Source organism: Gouania willdenowi, chromosome 16 (genome assembly GCF_900634775.1).
Source record: "Gouania willdenowi chromosome 16, fGouWil2.1, whole genome shotgun sequence".
NCBI classification, from domain to species: domain Eukaryota; kingdom Metazoa; phylum Chordata; class Actinopteri; order Blenniiformes; family Gobiesocidae; genus Gouania; species Gouania willdenowi.
Window position 1 is genome coordinate 25,416,003 of NC_041059.1, and position 20,032 is coordinate 25,436,034.

The 20,032-nt window shown below is 40.5% G+C and overlaps 1 protein-coding gene across 4 annotated transcripts in view; it reads right to left on the reverse strand.

Annotated features, from left to right (window-relative positions):
* dop1a (DOP1 leucine zipper like protein A) overlaps positions 1-20,032 on the reverse strand; it is a 40,629-nt gene that overhangs the window by 9,382 nt on the left and 11,215 nt on the right. For 2 of the 4 annotated variants that reach the window (XM_028470314.1, XM_028470313.1), the window contains 20 exons: positions 18,777-18,876; positions 17,825-17,934; positions 17,047-17,161; positions 16,854-16,974; positions 14,705-14,824; positions 14,496-14,607; positions 13,228-13,257; positions 12,145-12,411; positions 8,375-8,900; positions 7,997-8,271; positions 7,767-7,919; positions 7,589-7,689; positions 7,228-7,493; positions 4,277-6,413; positions 2,689-2,800; positions 1,815-1,997; positions 828-953; positions 506-640; positions 311-366; positions 56-160 (listed from right to left, as the gene is read on the reverse strand). In XM_028470314.1, coding sequence (XP_028326115.1) covers positions 56-160; positions 311-366; positions 506-640; positions 828-953; positions 1,815-1,997; positions 2,689-2,800; positions 4,277-6,413; positions 7,228-7,493; positions 7,589-7,689; positions 7,767-7,919; positions 7,997-8,271; positions 8,375-8,900; positions 12,145-12,411; positions 13,228-13,257; positions 14,496-14,607; positions 14,705-14,824; positions 16,854-16,974; positions 17,047-17,161; positions 17,825-17,934; positions 18,777-18,876 — 5,150 coding nt within the window. The remainder of the gene's footprint in view (positions 1-55; positions 161-310; positions 367-505; positions 641-827; positions 954-1,814; positions 1,998-2,688; positions 2,801-4,276; positions 6,414-7,227; positions 7,494-7,588; positions 7,690-7,766; positions 7,920-7,996; positions 8,272-8,374; positions 8,901-12,144; positions 12,412-13,227; positions 13,258-14,495; positions 14,608-14,704; positions 14,825-16,853; positions 16,975-17,046; positions 17,162-17,824; positions 17,935-18,776; positions 18,877-20,032) is intronic. The other 2 variants (XM_028470316.1, XM_028470317.1) reach the window with 2 other exon arrangements.

The following is a 20,032-nucleotide window of genomic DNA, read 5'->3' on the forward strand; positions in this document are numbered from 1 at the left end:
AATAAGATTCACACACTACAGGATCCTAGTTGAAAAGGTTGTAATAACGACTAACCCCAGTATGAGAAACTGTCCAGGTGCAGGCAGTCCTAACTGGATTGAGTCTTTCAGCAGTGCAAGCAGAGAAGGCCAACTGTCCACTAAACTGGACGCAGGAATCCTGCAATAGAAAGAAGATAAACATTGGGACAATGAAATAAGACACTAAAGTTTCCTTAAAGAGGAGCCTCACAACAAACAATGACAGAAGGCTTTGCTAAAATATGTAACACAATGTACAGTACATTGCTAAATAATGCTGAGCTCCTACCTCTGAACATAGGCATAGAAAAACTGCAGCATGCAGACCTCCAAAGAAAGATGCTTCTGGAAAACAGTATTAAAACAGTTTTATTGCAGTGAGGGTTTTAGAATAAAGAAAAACATAAACAGGTGAGAAGCTTAACACAAAACATGGAAAACATGTGCTTTAGTGACACTTGGAGGGACTAAAACACACACTAACCTTGTCTTTTGCAGTTGCTGGCGGCTGTTTGAGGACCTCTTTGACAGTTTGCATAACTGTCTCAATTCTCATGGCACTCACTGAACGAACCAGCTCCACCAGCAGGAGCTGCTCCTCGCTCGCCACAGGAATCACCTGAAAGACACATGTCCATCAGGAATACTGGAGTCTGATCACATCTGTTTGGACTGTAGTCAAAAAACCAGATCTATCACCTGATGAAAGCATATCCTAGTTCACTCATTACTAATAAACAAAGTATCATTCAAATACATATTACATTACCAGACAAATATGTTCCAGTAGATCTTGTATTCCTGACCTTGTTTCTGACTGAAGCCTTGACTTGTTTCCTCTCGTTCCAAACATAGGCTATAGCTGCCATGAAATGAGCACCATGGTTCATGGAAATTGGACCCAGGAGCTCCAAGATCTGCTGTCTCAGGTTCTGTAGAGTAAAGATTAGCATCCCAAAAGTAATGAAAAAATAATTCATAGATCTACAAAATATCTATTGCATACAACAAACCTAAGTGTGAGACAAATTTGATTCATCATAATCCTGTGAGGTATTATTATATTCTAATATACTAGTACAGTGCCCGTCGGAAGTATGTATTCATATAATGGGAGATTAAGTAGAGTTGTCAATTATGGCCAAATGAGTGTGTGTTTCAAGGATGAATCTGATAAAAGACACAAATTTGTATACTGTAAATAAAACTATTTATTTCACACTCACACACGCGCGGGCGGATCAGCCATACTGTATATATATATATATATATATATGGTGTGAACAGGTAGAAATGTCTCACGCCCAATGCGTGAAACTTGAGAGCTTTGGTAGTGTGTGCGTGCAGCCCCCCATTTCCGTCCGGTTGATTGATTTAAAAATAAAATGAAAATAAAGATTTTGAAACGTAATCACCAAAAAAGTCCAAAATAATGGATGCACACCCACGGGCCATGTGCAAGCTGTTTCAGGTTGATCAGACACTGCGTCAGGGAGATATGTGCTGAACACACACACACACACGCACGCACGCACGCGCGCACACAGACCTTCCTTGTATTTATAGATATAGATTAGTGGTTGGTAAAATTTGACATGAAGTAGTTCAATTTTGACAGCAAATTTGGAATATTTTTGTAGGTGGGAATCTAAAAAGCAATTATTTTTGTTTGTTTCAGCTTTGTAAGTAAAATGAGAATTGACACACGTCACACCCCCAAAAAAAAAAGAAAGAAAATTTTTTTTTTAATATTTTAAATATGGTAATAGTAAAAAGTGTTAATTAAGGTGTACCTTGGTGGAGCCAAGATTAATGTTAGAGGTGTAGGAAGCCGAGGCAGCAGCTGGTTTGTCAGAGTTGTCAGCCTGGTAGAGGACGCTCCACAGCAGAGTGACAGAGGACATGATGGTGTGGAGGATGGACAGGATGCCTGAACGAGCCTCAGACAGGTGCTTCTGGTCAACACTGACTTGTAACTGAAAAACACAAACAGAGAGAGAGATATGTAAAACTGTACATAACCTTTGCCCCTTTCATAACACTTATAAGTTAATTGTAAATTCTGTTATATATATTATGAAACCCAATTTTTATTTTATTTTATTGCACAACACAAAATTTGTTTATTCTTTTTGTGTGAACACCGTTCTGTCACACTTGCTTTGGTAATGTAAACTTGTTTGCCATGCGAATAAAGCGGTTTTGAATTGAATCAGAGTCCGAGTAGACTTAAAAACAAGTTACTAGTAAAAACTCAATGCTTTCCTAGTACTACTACAATTTTTAGTCTACTAGTAGAACTATTAAGGCCAAAATATTCACTAGTAGTACTAATAGACATAGGAGGACCAAATCCAACACCCTGATTGGTTGTATTTTTTCGACAGCCAATGGCAAACGTGAATTTTCTTTCCCTACCCCCTTAATAACATATAAGGCTCAATAGAAGTACTAGTGACACTCGCACACTAGTAAACCAAAATTTCACACATGTACTTGAAATTTAAGTTCTCGTAGAGCTTAACTATGGTTGATGATATCAAATGTATGCTAAAACAGCTTTCCATATCAGTCTTATTATACATCCAACCCAAAAAAACAGTTTTAAAGCTAATGCAGCTAGAACCTCCAATTTTGCTGTGCTCTGTTGGCAAATGGCGCCCTCACCTGGTGATACTGGGAGGTTGGATCAAGCAGGCAGTAGTGAATGATGGCCGTTATCCCCTCTAAGACAGTCAGAGTCAGGTCAGGTGGGATACAGAGAGCCATCCACTGGGGTCTAGCAGACAGAAGCATAGTGAACATAATTAAACTGTGGACATTTTAAAGAGGACATATCATGGTTTTAAATCCTTCCTTTTTAGATATAAATCATACAGTTGTGGTCTATATAAAACGGAACTGCAATGCTTGGGTCTGAATTCCTCATTATTATAGCTCCACAGGCCCCTTTTCTACCCCTTTTCTGATGTGCTTCTGAGAGCAACTCATTTTGGTGCGGTCTCTTTAAATGCAAATGAGACACTTCATACCCCGCCCCCTCTCCAGGTTGCAGAGGTGACACTCGGTTCAACTCCACCCTGTTAGGCCATTTTTGTAGTTTGATAGAAGAGATACGGTTATGTAGCGGCGCATAAACTTTTTATTCACGTTATTTACAAAATGTCAACAACGGAAGACTTGTCCATCCAGCCTTACATGTTCGAGCCAGAGTCGGACCCGGCGGAGCGAGATGAAAATGAAGATGATGAACCTGCAGAACCCTAACAAGTGAGTTAACACAAGCACCGAGCTAACGCTAGCGCCAAGCTAACGTCACGAAATGCATTTTAATACAGTCTTTTCGGAGACAAAAACGGCAAAATGAAATGACTAATGAAAACTTTAGACTTAAATTAAATCACGTAGGCCATATCATAAAGGATCTAAAACAAGCACACAGCGCTAACATATGAAGTCTGAAGACGGTGCAACTGCTAATGCTAACAAAACAATGACAGGGACGTCTTATCATCACACTTTTTAGCGTTATTTACAGCTTACTGAAGTGCTCTGTTTGTCGTCTCCAAAGATAGAAGGAATTGAACCCTCAATCAGACAAAGTCTTTCGGCAAATTCTTCTTTATACTGGTGGAGGTTGCAGAAGCAGTCATCCTTGAAGTGCTTCGCGCACACAAAAATGACTTTACCCACAGATGTGGGTACATTTCCATAAAAAATAAAACTCAACCAGGCACTTTGAAAAGGTTCAAATGCTGGGAGATGGTGTAATGAAGCGTGTGGGTTACTACATCGAACAACCGAACATTTTGATTTCTCCTCTCGTAACTTGGACTACAAAATCGCAGCGAGAAATAAAAATGGCGGATTGCTCGAAGTGTTGGGCCTGGGGTCGATGTCCTAATTTGGCAGTTCCGCTGCAAATACTGTGACGTCATTGTTCAAAAAACGTAATAGAGAATGGAAAAAGATTGAAAAATATGACCAAAACAGAATATAAAGATATCAACGGAGCACCTGAACAGACTAATTTGAACTTTTCTGTACTTCTAAACAATCTAAATATACAACAAAATGCATTTAAGGGCTAAAAAAGCGGATTTAGCATGATATGTCCCCTTTAATCAAAGTCATTGTATTTACAACGTATGGAATATTTGCAGCATCTGCAGAATGAATGACAAACTAAAAAAGACCAATACATCTCATATTAAGGGCAGTGGTAGTCATCACTGTGTTAATGAGACATTTTTACCTTGTTTCACTGATTCCAGTCTCATAGCGATACTGATGAAGAAGATTATCCAGGTTTCTGCACAGCTGCAGGGTGACCGAGGCGACGACCCTCCTCAGCACTCTCCCCATGTAAGGCAGGGTGGCTGTGATGAGTCCTATCCACTGTGGATGCATCTTACACGTGTGATGCTGATGCAGAGCTCTTATGACTGCACACAGGAACATGCCCTGTGCTGTGATTGGCTGCCCGTGAAGGTATTGTAGGGACTTCATTGGCTGCTGAGGATTGACGTGCTCCACTTCGGCACCCAAGACTTCAAACCCTGTGCCTGCGCCGCTGCATGTGCCTCCACTTCCTGCTCCTCCTGCCACAGGTACACCTTCCCCTCCTTCCTCTGCAGGTAACAGGACCCTGTGCTCAAGTACGACTAAACTTTGTAGCAGTCTGAGCAACTGGGACTGGACGGCACTGCAGCTGTCGATTTGGTCCTCTGACAGATTGATGACGCTGTCCTCTGAAAGACCCTCCTCCACTGAGGCTACGTTGACACCTGCCACACGCTGCTCGTGCCACTTCTGTGCACTGAATATTGAGGAGAGCAGACAATGGAGAACCACTTTCTGAACTTTGCACTTGGAGAGGACATCGCTGATGAAACTAGCAAAGCCCTTAGCTGAGCCACCAGTTACTTTGGAGAGCTCACTGAAAAGAAGAGTCAAGACTTCCACGCTGGTTAGCTGCATTGCCCGGTTCCCTGCCAGGTCCTGAGCCCCTGCAGCCACATGGGCGGAGTAGTAACTTCTAAGGAAGTACAGGCAGAGTGAGATGATGATCTCAAGGTACATGGCGCTGCGAAATGAATGAGAGTGTAAGTCCTGTGAGATGGGGCAGTAAAAGTCTTTACCCATGACGGACACCCTGTGACGGGCGAGGAGGTTCTGGAGCAAAGACAGCTGTGGAGTGTAGGTGTTGTTTATGCTGGTGGTAGAAATGGAGCTTACAAAGCCAGAAGGAGCAGCTCTTAACATGGCTGCAATGGCTGAGAGGGCATGGAGGGCCCGGGAGGAGTCATACATCTGCAGGTACAGCAGGACATGTTGGTACAGCGGGTGGATGTTAAATCGTGGAGGAGCTGAGGAGGATCTGCGCCCTGTGACACTGAAGCTTCCAAATGTTCCCCCAGAGGCCGCACAAGGAGAACCAGCATCACTCTCGATCTCAGAAACCTCTCCTTCCCCACAGCTGTACCAGTTCTCCAGATCCAGACTGTCACCAAAGAAAATACTGGGTGGACGCAGTTTCTCGGCTTGAACTGCTGCCTTTCTCTGCCTCTCCTCCTCTTTTCTTTTAGTTTTCTTCATTTTAGGCTTTGCTCCAGGTGATTTGTCAGCCAGCCTTTCCATGATCTTTCCTTTCAGACTGAGCTGTGTGCTGCTATGGCTACGTTTGCGGGCCTGAGGATCGTCCACTTGCAGGTGGTGTTCTGGGGTTCCTGGGTCAGAGGTATCTGGTAATAATGTCACAATAGAAGGTGAGGAACTATGGCGGGTGATGCCCTCTATGTTTCGTTCTTTCACTGGTGTATCAGCAGGTGTGACGGACAGGAACTCCAACGTGCCTTCAGCCAGCATCTCAGGAAGAGTCTGGTGGTTAAAGCCAAGAGGAAGCCCAGAATCCAGGCGAGTACCAGTTGAGGTATCTGAAGAAGAACTGTCACTATCTGATTGGGGCCAATCACATTCAGTCAGAGTTGGAAGTTCAGGAGAACCGTCTTCCATTACTTTCAAAACTCTCTCAATGAGTTCTTTCACCACACAAGACACAGCTTCCTCAATGGAGTCTCCAGACATGTCATCTGAGGAACCAGGCTGTGTGTCTGACCCATTTAGCATGCTGCCCACACCGTCTTGTTCTTCAAAGCTGCCATTTTCAACTGTGGACGAATGGGATCCACTAGACTCTGAGCTCGGGGGCTCCCTCTGCTGGTCAGCAGTATGGTATTCACCCACTAGATGCAGGTTTTCACTGCTCAGACTCAGTATGGACAGGCTGTCACTCAATGGATTGACGGTGAGACAGAAAGGCTCCATGTCACCGATGGTCAGGCCTCGGAGATCATCCTGTACAAGTCTTTCATCGTGGATTTGACTGAAGTCTAATAAAAAGACGGACAAAGAAGCAGAAATAGAGATTCACACAAAGTGACAAACCGATGCAAATGTAGCTCTTCAAGTCGGGCCCTATAATCCCAGAATCCCGGACAAAATCGACCAATGACAACAGAATCTACTGTTGACTAAGAGTGTTTGAGCAACACATCTTATCAGTGCTACAGAAGATCCATGGGAAAAGTTGACTATTATTGTGGACGAGACCATCGATGCCAACGATTGTAGTCTTAAACATCGAAGGTTAGCTTCTAATAGTTTCTAATACTGTAAAATATTCTGGCCCCTAGTGGTGAATTAACTAATGCAATTTTGCGTCCATTTGTTTTTGTTTAATCATTATGGTCTGGAATGATGTCATTTAAATTAGGTTAATTTAAATTAAGTTGATTAAAACTCAGATTCAGTAAGCCATTGATCCCTGAGGGAAAGCTGGCATTAATGCTACTCTCTCACATCTTTATATCATTATAAATGATTAAAAAGGAGCAGTCAGAATAATCAATGTCAGTTCAATTTATACCTACCTTTTAATTGTAGCTTACACATTATTTTAAATTATATTTTCATTTCTGTTTTATTTTGTTTTCTCACAGGAGTTGAAAACTAATATTTTCTAAAAACAACATTCATGTGAAAAAAAAAAAAAATAACATTAAAATCAATTAATGTGGAAAACACAGAATTTGGAAATAAAATAAAACAGCACTTGGAAAAAAATAAAATGAATTTTATAGGGCCCTATTCAAGGAATCACCACTAGCACCAAAACAAAGCAGTTATCTCATATGAATAACTCACTGTCAGAGAAGCCAGAGTCTCTGGTGTAGGCAAGCTCTGATGGATCTGATTCAGGTGGTTCAGATGAGACCTGGGCCCAGTGTCGCTGTGCCTGTACCTTCTGAATAGAAACCCTGTGCGTCTTTGGATGAAGCAAAATGAGGAGGAGGGGTTCAAGGACCCGCGCGATGTCATGTCTCTGCAGAACCTGGTTTAACCACGCCCGACCGACCGCACTGGTGCAAGGATCCCAGAAACTCAGGCTGTCCAGCATGATAAAAAGAGATCTGAAGAAAAGGAAGTGCAGGATAACCAAATGACTGACTGATTAAGCTTCCAATAATACTCCTCCTTTTCACCAGCTCATCAGAAATGAAACTACCTGTCAAATGTGCGACTGAAAGGTGAAGATTTGGTGATGTTTAAATCTCGTGTTAAGTGCCACAGTACTGAAAACTTTACATGTGCCTCTAGTCGAATCCTCTGAAAAAGAAAAAAGAAAAAAAGATGCAGTTAATGAGGGATGTGTAGATGTGTGATTTTGACTTTATTACACTGACCTTATCTCTGTGCATCAGTTGCTGACTAATGACATCCTCACAGATACTGGAAGAGGGAACAAGGTTGTGGAGTTGAAAGAAGAGCTCCACACTTCGTTGATGGTGCTGAGGTGTTCCTTCAGTCAGTTGATCCCACAAGATCAGAGCAACACTCTGGATTAAAGGTGAGAATTGTTTAGCTGGATAAAAACACTGTAAAATAACATCTACACTAATTAAAAAATCTTTACCCTGAAGAAATCCGTCTTGTCAGCGATGTGTGTGAGGATTCCCTGAGTAAGGGGAGGCCTGATGACGACTGCCACTCGACCCTGGCTGGGGCTCATTGGCTGAACAGACTCTGTGCTGCTGCCTGACGCTGCACTCTCTGCTGATACCATCGCCACTGACTGGGTCAGTCCCACTAAATCCATTAGCAAAGAAATAGCCACGCCTTGCAGACTGAATTCACTGGCTAAGCAACAGGCATCCATCAGTGTCTGCAGCCACATGGGCAGCTCACCATCTGGAGGAAACAGTTGATGCACTTTAGTTTGGAAGGGATCATGTGTTGTCTATAAACACTAAAAATATGTCCTTATTGCACACATTTACTACACAACTCTTACCAAGGTGCTCTTCCAAGGAAGGGGAGGATTTGAGGTTGCCCTCTGCAATGTACACCGGAAAACTGGAGCACTCTAAGAAGAGCTGGCAAGCAGCAGTGAACGCAGCAACACAGTCTCTATGGATCAGCACAGATTCAGAACACGACTCTGTGTGATCTCTGTGCTGAGAGCATTCTGGAAGCATGAGTCCAGAGCTCATAGCTTCACCTATTTGAGTCTGGCTTTTGTCCACCTGCCCCTGGACAATGTGCAAGGTGATGAGGCGGGAGAGAAACTGCTGAAAGTGCTCCAGGCAGCACTGCATGACTGGTTTGTCCAGTGGTTTGGTCTGGGAAGGACCTGATGAGCGACGGCCAGTTTTGATTGCTGGGTGAAGATGAGGAGTTTGTGCAGTTTCCCCACTGCCGTCATCCTGGTACTGGACAAAATCTGTGAAGCTACTTTCAGGAGAGCGATTGCAGGAGAGATTGTCCCCATCCTCTAACACTTCTCCACTGCCAGGTACCTTCAAAGATGAGGAAAGGGACTGAAAAAAAGTGTTTCAATTTAGTTTAAATTCTGAAACTTTTGCAAAAAATAAAAGATTTTGGTAGCTTTTCACAAATGAGTAAAAACAAAATCCCATTCTTTTTATACCAAGTATAACTTAAGACGCCATTTGCAATAAATCTATACACATTAGGTTGATGTACTTGATTGATGTCTCCCATCAGAAATGTCAACACAGACTGAAAAGTATTATATATGTTTTTCTTCTTCTTTCTACGGGGCCACATCTGAAATAATGAACAGTGTGCAGCCTTAGTTTACAGATTAAACCATTTCCTTTGGCTTCAAGCCCAATTTCACTCATTTTTATGTAACTATGTAACTCGCTGCTTCAAACCCTGGTCACTTTTACAAACTCCACAAACTTGACACCTTATAACTGCTGCTACTGTATAATTCAAGTCACTTTATAAATCATGTCCTTAATAACCTGCACTGATGACACATTTATTGTATATATTATTATATTATATTTATTTAGTATATATATTATATTGTTATCAAGAACATATTATTGCGCGCCAAAAAAAAAAATACTTTGCAGTCCATGTTTTGTTAAAAGAGAATTGCAAAATTTCATTCTGAATTCATCTTTGACTTTTTAAGCAGGAGTAAAACATTTGTGGCCGAGTGTAAACAGAGTAAAGCCTTTATTCTGTTTACATTTGTTTTATTTATTTATTTTTTATCTTGTGACCATCACCAGCCCTCCCTAAGGAAGAGTAAGAAATACTTTATTAAAGGGAGGATGTAAAAAGAGAAGGCAGTGTTACACCTAGGTGAGGGGGTGGGGGGAGAGGGAGGGGGAAGGGAACAGGGAGGAGAGCCTTGAGGTGGGAAATGGAAAGGGCGGGGAAGAGTTGATTATTTTAAAGTGAGAGTGAGATATAAAGTTGTAGTTGTGTATATTGTGCTTATTGTGTTATGTAATCAAGCCAGTCTGGTGACAAGTGTGACGCTTAGGTATAATGGTGGTGGCTGTGGACAGAAGGAAGGAGTGAGTGGTTATACCTAAAACAGGTATTTGGGATCAACGTGTCTAAGGTTAAGCCCAGTAGGAGTTTTATCCCACAGCCCAAGGCACACCAGTGCTGTTTACATTTGTAACGTGCAAGTAGGACGGTTCATGTAGGCTACTGACGTACATTCATATGTAAAAAGACACCTTCAAAATGAGAGCTTTGCTATTATGCTCTGAATGAAGTAAACTTATTTTAGCTTTATTTTCCAGTTATCAATTAGCCCTATGCAGAACAGCAACGGGCCAGATGTGTAAAGCTGCAGTAAAATGTACAGGCGTAACATAGGGTTCTACAACAGGCAGAAAAAGACTTGTGCTCCTTAAATTCTTTGTGGCCGTTGTCCTTTTGGGATACGCCTAAATAAAAAAAAAAAACCTGCACATGATGGGTGTGGACTCAGATGGTCCTGATCCCTCAGGATGAAGGAGGGGCAACGTGTGATTTGGTGGATATATGTATGATGCTTTCCACACTGATGCTTATTGAACACTCTAGAGACATCGAGTGCTAGTTTATTCCTCTTCTTATTCAAAGAAAAAAGGCAGACAGGGCTCAGCTGCTTTCTCTCTTTCTACTTGTCCTCTCTATAACCCATCGGTGTTCTCTATTCATCAATTCTGCCCGTTATCTATCTCGGGGTAGGGGACTGACTGACGAAGTTTAAATCATGCATCACATGCGACAATACCAGATTATTGGAATGAGACCTGGAGCATCAGCGCCACTGAATTAAGCATTTGTTGTGAAGAAGTGTTCAAACACCTTGTGTTTAGGGAGTGTGGGAAAGCAAGGCCACCCATCCAACTGTAGGAAAAGGCAAGAGAGTGGCAGGAGGCAACTACATGCCCACTATCAGAGCCTAGACCAATAGCTTTTTGTTTAAAAACTTCAGCGCAAAGGGGCCCCTAAATTACAGTATGGAGTTATTAAAGTAAGAGGAAGACATTTTTTTAATTTTTTTTTTTATTTATTCAGTTCATTTCCGACATGGTTGCAATCACAGAAATTCATTTTGACATTCAGAGCAGAATCACATTATTGTTTTTCTTTGCATGGAGGCACTTTCTTTCTAAAGTGCCTCCATGCTGCATCCTCTTATCAAAATGTGAATAAACTATAAGCATCCATTACATTCAAATTGCAGATCTTAATGCACAATTTGAATTTCTTTAAAAAAATATGATTTATTTTTGTGTGAATGTTCATATAACATTAAATGCGTCTTCAATCAGTATGAACAGTGAAGTGACCTGCATATGCAGAAGAGGTCCTAAAGTGACACATGACCCCGCAGGCGCGTATGGTGTTTATGGAAGTAAATGTGGAGGAGTCCAGTGTAGGACTGTGTGTCACGCTGAGAAATTTCCTTTCCAACAAAAGTCTGCACCTCATAACTTTAATGAGACTGAAAAAGAAGGGAGCCAGGTTCATCTCTTTCGCCGTTTGTAGTGTGATGGCTGCCACATCTTTAAAACAGACGTAGGAGTCGGACAGAAAGCGCCTTGGCCGTCCAAACTGTAGTTGCATTGCAAAAAATCAAATACGTATCAGATTTAGGACCACATATGAAAGTGACCTGGGTCGGATTTAAAAAAAAAAAAAATGTGTTGTGTTGTCCAAACTTCTTCCATCTCCGCAGTGTTTTTTCAGTGCAGCGATGATCTGTGTGCGAGTTTGCACCTGAATGAGGGTCGTACTATTTTTGGCGCATAAAACAGTCACAGCAGCAGTTCCTGGTTTGATAAAATTCCATTGCGCCCACTGCATTAATTTATTTGCATGTCATCCTCCCATTTTTTTTGCTCCCTTTGTGAGTTCCGCCTACTTTACTTACTCAGAGGGAGACGCGGATGGATGGATTGTGGGTGCATTGACACGCAGAAGATGCCCATTCCTGATTCCCTGGGGTCTGTACCTCTTATTAGCATGTGGAGTGATGTTTGCACACGTTTTAATGCCCCAAATCTTTAGTGAATTCGCCCCTGGGTGTAGCAATAGATCTTCTGTAATCTCACTTACTCATGTAAAGCTGACTTACCCGATTTTAAATACTTTAATTAACTGAAAAATTACTATGTGCCTTTTTCCTGGAAGGACCAGGTATCATGATTGCGTGAAGAAGGGAACGCAACATAAAATTGGGTCTGATTTACTGTTCCATAGTAAAATATTGAACCCACATGTATATTTTCTGCTCACCTCTCTCTCCTCTGAGTCTTTCCTTTTGTCCTTTGCAGAGTTCATTGTGTTTCCAGGAGTGCTGGAGATGCCCTGAGCCTGGGGGCCCGCAGCTAGAGCCAACGGGGACACTAGTGGGGGCTGCACTTTGCTGAGAATCTTTGAGCAAAGACGAAGGCAGTGGGTGAGTTCCCCGAGGCCAAGGGTCTGCAGGTGACCCGTCAGGGCCGCCACCATCCGCAAAAGCAGCTGCGGTAGATGCTCCGTCTGGATTTCTATGTACGTCTCCTGAACAAGTAACAGAAACACAAGTGAGTAACATCAGGTGCAATTAGTTTGTAAAGTTACACTGAAACTGAACTGGCTTTATCTTAAACTAAAATATCTACTAGAGCAGTTTGATTATGAATTGTTAATCAAACATGAACGCAAAAAATTATGTTTATGGTCTATTTTAAGTCACTTGTATAGATAATAAAATGATTTCAGATTGTCCCTTTTCAATGTCAAATAAACCACTTCACTGGAGGTTTTTAACTGCTGTAGAAGTGAATGTGTAAATGTCTGCAATGCATGCTGGGAGTTTCAGCAGATTCCTATGTGTCGAGATGAATAAAAATATTAGGTTTAATAAGAAAGCAGTCAACATTTTTTGTATCCCAATCGTATGTCTTGTAGTGCACATATGTGATTATTACAATAGTGTAACAGTGTTTAATATTTTTATCTTTTACTATATGGTTTCATATTGTATTGATGAAAAAACATTCAAAAATAAATAAAATAAATAGAGTAACTTAAAATGGCATTAACATATAGCTGCATGCTAGAGAAAAGGATGCTCATTCACATTGGGTAAAAATCTCATTATCACAAGATGTACTGTACACCAAACAGCCAGGGTGAGCTTTTTTTAATCACATGTAAAGATAAGTTGTTTTTTTTTTTTTGCTTTTTTGACATTTAGATGTGAGACGGAAATGATCACTCAAAGCAGCATGACATGAGATGGTCTGTGGGATGTTGGCAGGACGTTGCAGGAATGTTACTGTCGACTCAGTGAAGCAGGGTGAGGTGAAAAAGCAGGAAAGAGCAGTACTTTACCTGGCAGATTACCCTCATGCTTCTAGTAGGCTTCAAGGAAAAAGAGCAGATAGTTTGAACAGACAGAAGCAAGCAGAGCACAGGCCACACACTTTACACTCCACGTACAATCCTTCACACTTTCTCATCTCTACACGCAAACACGCACTTCTGCAAGTAAACAGTGCAATAAAAAACATTTCCAATTATTATTGGAAATCAGTTGAATATCAAAACCTATCGTATGTGGGGACAGCACACATACAGCAAGTACAGATAAGGACAGATACAGCCTATAGTGGAACATTTATCCCAGAAATTCATCTGATCACAGAGATTAACATCTGTGTCAGGTATTCCCAGAATAAAGACAGCGTTTAGAGCAGTGTTATTCAACCTTGGGATCATGACCCCAGGTGAGGTTGCCTGGAATTTAATTGGGGTTGTCTGAAATGTCTAGTAATTAATAAATAAAAAAATAAAGTGACTATCTCAAACAACTGTATCTATATTTCCACTTACTCAAATCAATCAAAAATCTAATAATATATACATATATACTGTATAATGTATAATTATAAAATAAAAAATAATAGATATAAAAATAATAAATAAATATATAATAATGTAATAATAATTTAAATCACTAATCCTGGCTACTCTGTAACACAGTAAAACAAACATGATCAAAAACTATTTCTAGAAAAAAAAAAAAAGTCTTTGGGGTCGCCAGAAATTTGTGATATTAAAATGGGGTCACGATCCAAAAATGGTTGGGAACCACTGGTTTAGAGGGAGGAGGTGTGTGGGAGAGAGACATTCAGGTTGACAGCCTGAGGTAGGACAAAGCATTGTTGGTGATTAGAGAAACTCTCGTTTAAAAGAGAAAAATCACAAAGAAATGCTTTGAAAAAGGTGAAAAGAATTCTAGCAAAGTGTGACACAATATATCTACAGTAGTTTTAAAGATGAGAGAACTAGAGGAAATAAAGAGCAACAAGAATCTTTTTCTGTTTGCTCCTTGTTTTGAACATTATTTCTTACTAATTGTGGGATAGAATGGAAGAGTGAAAGAAAGAGAGAAAGAGAAAGAAAAAGAAAGAAAAGAGAGAAAGAGAAAGAAAAAGAAAGAAAAGAGAGAAAGAGAAAGAAAAAGTGAAAGAGAGTGAAAGAGAGAGCGAAAGAAAGAAAGAAAGAAAGAAAAGAGAAAGTGAAAGAGAGTAAAACAGAGAGTGAAACAGAGAACAAACGAACAAAAGAACGAACAAAAAAAAGAGGGTTAGACTCACCAAGGAAACAATATCCAGCAGGAAATCAACCAACTGACAAAACTCAACCAATGACAGCTCAGGCAGGTCAAGGTTCCCAGCATGCTGTGGGCCATGAGTGTTCAGTGTCCTCCTGCAATAGATCATTGGTTTCAGACTAACAGCATCTAGTAAGACAGTTTGTTGTTCTTTATACAACATTGTGCAGCTAAAAACATTTGAAGACAAACCTGCAGCATTCCTCAAACCATCGGGCGATGTAGTCCCACATGTAATAGGGCTCAAAGGAGTTAAACAGGAGGTTGGCCGTTTTGATCAGCTCTGCTGTCTTCTTATTCTCTCGTAGTTTACTAAGGAAATATTTACAAAGATTAGCCCTAAGCCATGGACGTCAGTCCAGTGTTACAGCTGAAGTCAAGTTTGATGTCAAGTGGAGATGAAAAGATGAAACCAGTTAAATTTTTAGCTGCCGATTTTCAAGATTTGGCCAATTTCCTATTAACAGAAAATCGAGAGAATCTCGATACAAAATAACACAATAAAAAATAAAGCATTAACTTTTTTTATCGAGAGGCCAAGATTGAAGTTCGTGAGAAATTCCAAATATTTTAATTTAAATTTTTTGCCCCATATTAAATGTCTTCACTCTGTAGGGGACGGTAACGGACCAATTTCCGTATTTCCACATTGAGCTGGTTTAGGGCCGAGAGTTTAACAACTGATTTACATTTTATGCCAATTATTCTGTTTTCTACCATGTCAAATATACAGTATTAATGAGAATGAGTGTTATATTGTGCATAAATAGAGGATCTTTGGCAGGCCCTGTGTTAGAGTGACAGTGAAGCCCTGCAGTGACAGAGTCAGACAAATAATACACTAAAACTAATTAATGGGACGTGTTCGACTCATTCTAAGTCAGGGTTGTCAAACTAATTTTACCTGCCCCGTAAAATAATGATCGATAAATAAATCAAGCTATAGATGTATGCCATTGTTTTTAGTGCAAAGAAGTATTGATACATTATCACAATATGATAACATTTATTTAACAATCTATTTTACAACACATATGAAACAGCTTTAATAAAATAACTCCATTTATTTACACGTGTATTCCAACTGACAGACCACAGAGGATTTTTCCTTCATTTATTTAACCAGGCAAGAACGATTAACAAGAAAATCTTATTACCAACAAAAACATTGTGTTGTAGCCCTATTCTCAATGAAACTGTGCACCCCCTGTGGACAAATATGGAACGTATGTGTTGTAAAACAACGATGTGTGTGTACCCCTACTCTGACAGTGCAGTTCATTGTATAACTTTTTCATATCTGTGAAGTTGATCTGTCTGGCCTGAGTAGACCTTTTGCTGAGCTGCTTCTGGCCCCTGGGCCACATGTTTGACACCCCTGTTCAAAAGGAAGCTGTATATTGTGGTGATTTTTCATGTTACGTAATTCTAAGAGCCAGGCTGCAGCAATTGGCTTTAAGATAATGTGACATTTCTATATACACAGATTATATAGATTAAAAATAGGAGGTGTCACCAACACAGTGCCCACGGGCACCAGGATATATGCAAGTTGGCCTCAGGCCTGTTCTTACAGGAGCATTAGCCGCCAATGAGCTTCATCTAAAATCTGATTTACTTGCCAGGCTTCAAACTCACAAAGATAAATAAAAACGATAGATGTAGTCAGAGCCTTAGTAGGGTTAAAACCTGCTGCGCATGATATTTTAGTAGTACGTTTGCATCGTTAAATGTATATTTTTTCCTAAAATATTGATGATAATGATCAGAATTCACTTTTGTTGTCATATATATTCTACATACACAGAATTTGTTCCCTGCTTTCAACCTCTCCATGATGATCAGTGGGCAGCCAAAGTGCATGGGGAGCACCCAGAGTAAAGGGTGTCAGAAATGATCATGTGATTTTGTTAGATGCTGCACATTTGGTATTCAGATTGTGATAAAAATAAAATTAAATCAATTATTTATTTATTTTTTTGTAAAGGAAACTGGATTTCTTACATATTTGTTATATTGTACAAACATGTTACATTATTTAGTTGTTAGTGCCTGGTAAAATTCAGACCATGATGATTTCCAATTAAATATTTCATAAGTGATTGTTTGTGTATAGCAAACAATTATTGTGTACCTTTGCAGTAGCTGGTGATTTCAGAAAAGTTGGTGACTAAACAGGATGTAAACACAAGCCCTGATTGTAATGTGCTACAAAGCCAGAGCATCCCATTTAGAATTGGTGTTTCCTGGATTAAACCTACACCAATATGTTAACATGTGGTCTATTTATATTCAAAACTCTGACTTGGTCTAAAGTGGCTGGGCACCTATAATCACTGACCTGCTCAGCTGTGTGTGATCTTTGCTAAATGGACTCTGGTTTTGGAGATCCAGCTCTGTCCTGCACTGTGTGTAAAGAGTCCGGAACACCTCGATCAGTACATCCTCCAAGATGGCTGGCCCTGGAGAGTCATGGATAAGTCAGGAAATGACTGTAACAATCTACGTTTGAACACAGCATCAAACATGATTACCCAGCTCTGGTTTGTCCAGCAGACTGATCAGGATGCGAAAGGGCTTCAGGTCATGCATGAGTATGCTCTCCTCCTCTCCACCCCGTGCCTTGCCCTGCAGGATCCCCACCATGGCCTGAAAGCACAAAAACCCCAGGCACACACTTCAATCTGCTGGCATTAGAAATGTTAAATAGAAGCCACTTCTCACACACTACACTCACTCACTTCCATTGTATTTCCAGTTTCATTTGCTTTCATACATCGCGTGTCTGTTTTACGCTTCGTCTGCCATTAAATCGGCCAGACGGTCCCTGTTGTACTAACCTTCTCCCCGTGGAGGCAGCTCCAACAACCATCTCAGAGCAGATGGCAGTGGAGCAAAAACAACATTTTTACAACCCCCTCATAAAAACAAAAACAAAAACTAATACACTCCAAAACAAAACTCTGTCTCCTGATGGCGAGCCGTTTCCAACCCCAGGAGAACCAGTGTGTTTTATGTCAGAAAAGGCTGGGGTTGCTTTAAGCTTCACAGGAAATATTAAAAGGAGGCTGAGCACAGTCTTCTAAACACAGGCCTCTGGGAACAGAAACAGGACCGGCAGTGTAGGCATACCCTAAAATTTGTGACACGACAAGGATCAAAGTGGATTGATTTACTTTAGAAACAGGATCGACTTGAAACACCTTACCGACCTACACAAGTCTAAATGTAAAGAGAGATCCATTCTTGTGGAAAAAAACACTTAAAACCATTGATTTTTGACCCAAAAACGCATCACACCTAATGACTCACGTGAACAAGCATGTCCTTGGAGTAGGTGTTGAAGTAGTAGCAGGCGTGTTCCTCGCGGTTGCTCTGTCGACTGTTCCGGGGACCTATCATCCCGCCGTTATTGTCGAATCCTTCAAACAATGACGGTCAATTAGAGTCATGCAAACAAGTTCATATATAACACAAGCACCACAGTTACACACATCTGTGGTTTTATGAAACCAGCTTAAAGGCAAGCACCAAGTTTGAGATATGTGAAGTAAAAACCTGTGTTCTAAACACTAGTTCAAATGCTGCAGAGATTTCGTTTTTCTTATATGGCACGATACAACATGAGTTTAGAATATAGAACTAGCTGGATAGCACAAACAATTGCTCTTATTGATATTTTAGTTTCTATTTTAGTGTCAGTTTGGATCACTGGGAGTATGTTTTATAGTTGTATAGATACTTACCAGCACACAGGCCCACAGTATGTTGCAAACAAGAGAAAATAAGTAAGACAACGGCCAATATACAGGAACTCATTTTAGAATTAGTACAAATACAAATAAAAAAGTACAGGGAATAGTTCCTGACACACAATCATGTACCTTTTTTTTGTTTATTTAATAGTCCTGGCTTAGTAGGTTTGGCAACACTTTAATTGAAGTTTTATACATAAAGCTGACATTACGCTGTCATTAGCATGAATACGGTGTCATGAAGGCTGTCATTAAGCATTGTTGGAGGCAGGTTGGCATTTTTTGGGTTGGTGGAGGGATCTAGTGGGGTTAGGGTAACAAATGACACCTAATGACAGATTTTATGCCACCTTATTCATGCTAATGACAAGTGTTATATCCTAATAATGACAGCGTAATGTCAGCCTTTATGTATAAAACTTCAACTAAAGTGTTACCGTAGGTGTTAACGGTCAGTGTGCGTTTTATGTTTGTGTGTGTGTGTGTGTGTGTGTGTGTGTGAGTCGCACCCAACAGCCAGGCGTAGAGTCTGCGATTGAGGGACATGTCTCTTCTCAAAACCACATGCAAAGCCGCCGATAGGATTCGGATCATGTCAGGGCGAGTTGCCTGATCACAACACAACAAAGCAGAAAACTTGTGACCATGTTTCTTTCACACAAACCAACACACTGACACATACGCTGACCTTTGTCATGACACACAAATAACATAATAGAGAGCTGTAAATACACAGGCAGACACAGTTAAATACTAAAACTATTACCGACAAACTGTGTGAGAATTTGCAGTCAAAGGTCACGGTAACCAAACTCACCTCTCTGCGCCGTAAGTGGTTTGTGCTTAAACAGCACTTATGCACTTGTGAAATGATAAGAGAAATGTGATGTACGTGCTTGTAATTATATTATTCCAAAATAATCCACAGTGCATATTGTAAATGTTGCCCAAGAACAGACCAGAGGCCTCATTTATAATGCATTGCATAGAATCTATAAATAAAGTGTTAGTGCGCCAGAAATCTGGAAATGTGCTGCGTCAAATAATTTCCAACTTTATCCAATCGTGCGGAGCTCACCTGCACGCACTCCGTTTATAAACAAAAGCCCACCGTATCCAAAATTTTTGTGCGTCAGAGTCAGAGTTAACGTTCCATACGGAAATTTCTCAAGCTCCTCTTATTTTTGTAAATCACAAACTTTGCGTGTAAAGTGTTATGCGCATCTTTCAGGTGCGGTTATTAATGCAGTCCCAGATCCTGAAAAACGATTGACGTGCCATTATTATAGATATGCAACTCCAACTTGAGTTTACTAGGTTGGCCAAAGTGGTTTAAATATTTTCCAGTCTCTTTGGTGATAGGTTTAGAAGACATTTAAAAAATATTTGAACCACTATTGTGAAAAATAAGGAAAGCTATATATGCCAAATATCAAACAAACTTAATCAAGACTTGGTTTCTGTGTCCACATTTCTGTTAAATGCTCTTCGAAGTTTGTTTAAATAAACAGGAGACATAAGAAGGCTGTTGGTTGGTTGTGTTTTTTCATGTTCAGCAGCTGATATCTGCTCATGCTCTGAAGGAACAATCAGTCATCCTTTTATTTGCCAGAAACTGTAAACCCTTGTTGATTAAATTTTTTAATTACTGCACTTTCCAGGGCTTGAAATTTCACTTGTGTCTGCCATTTACTAGATGTATTTTGGTCACTGTTACCTTCGACCCGATCCCACAATGCAGCACGGCTGGGTTATCAAATCCGTT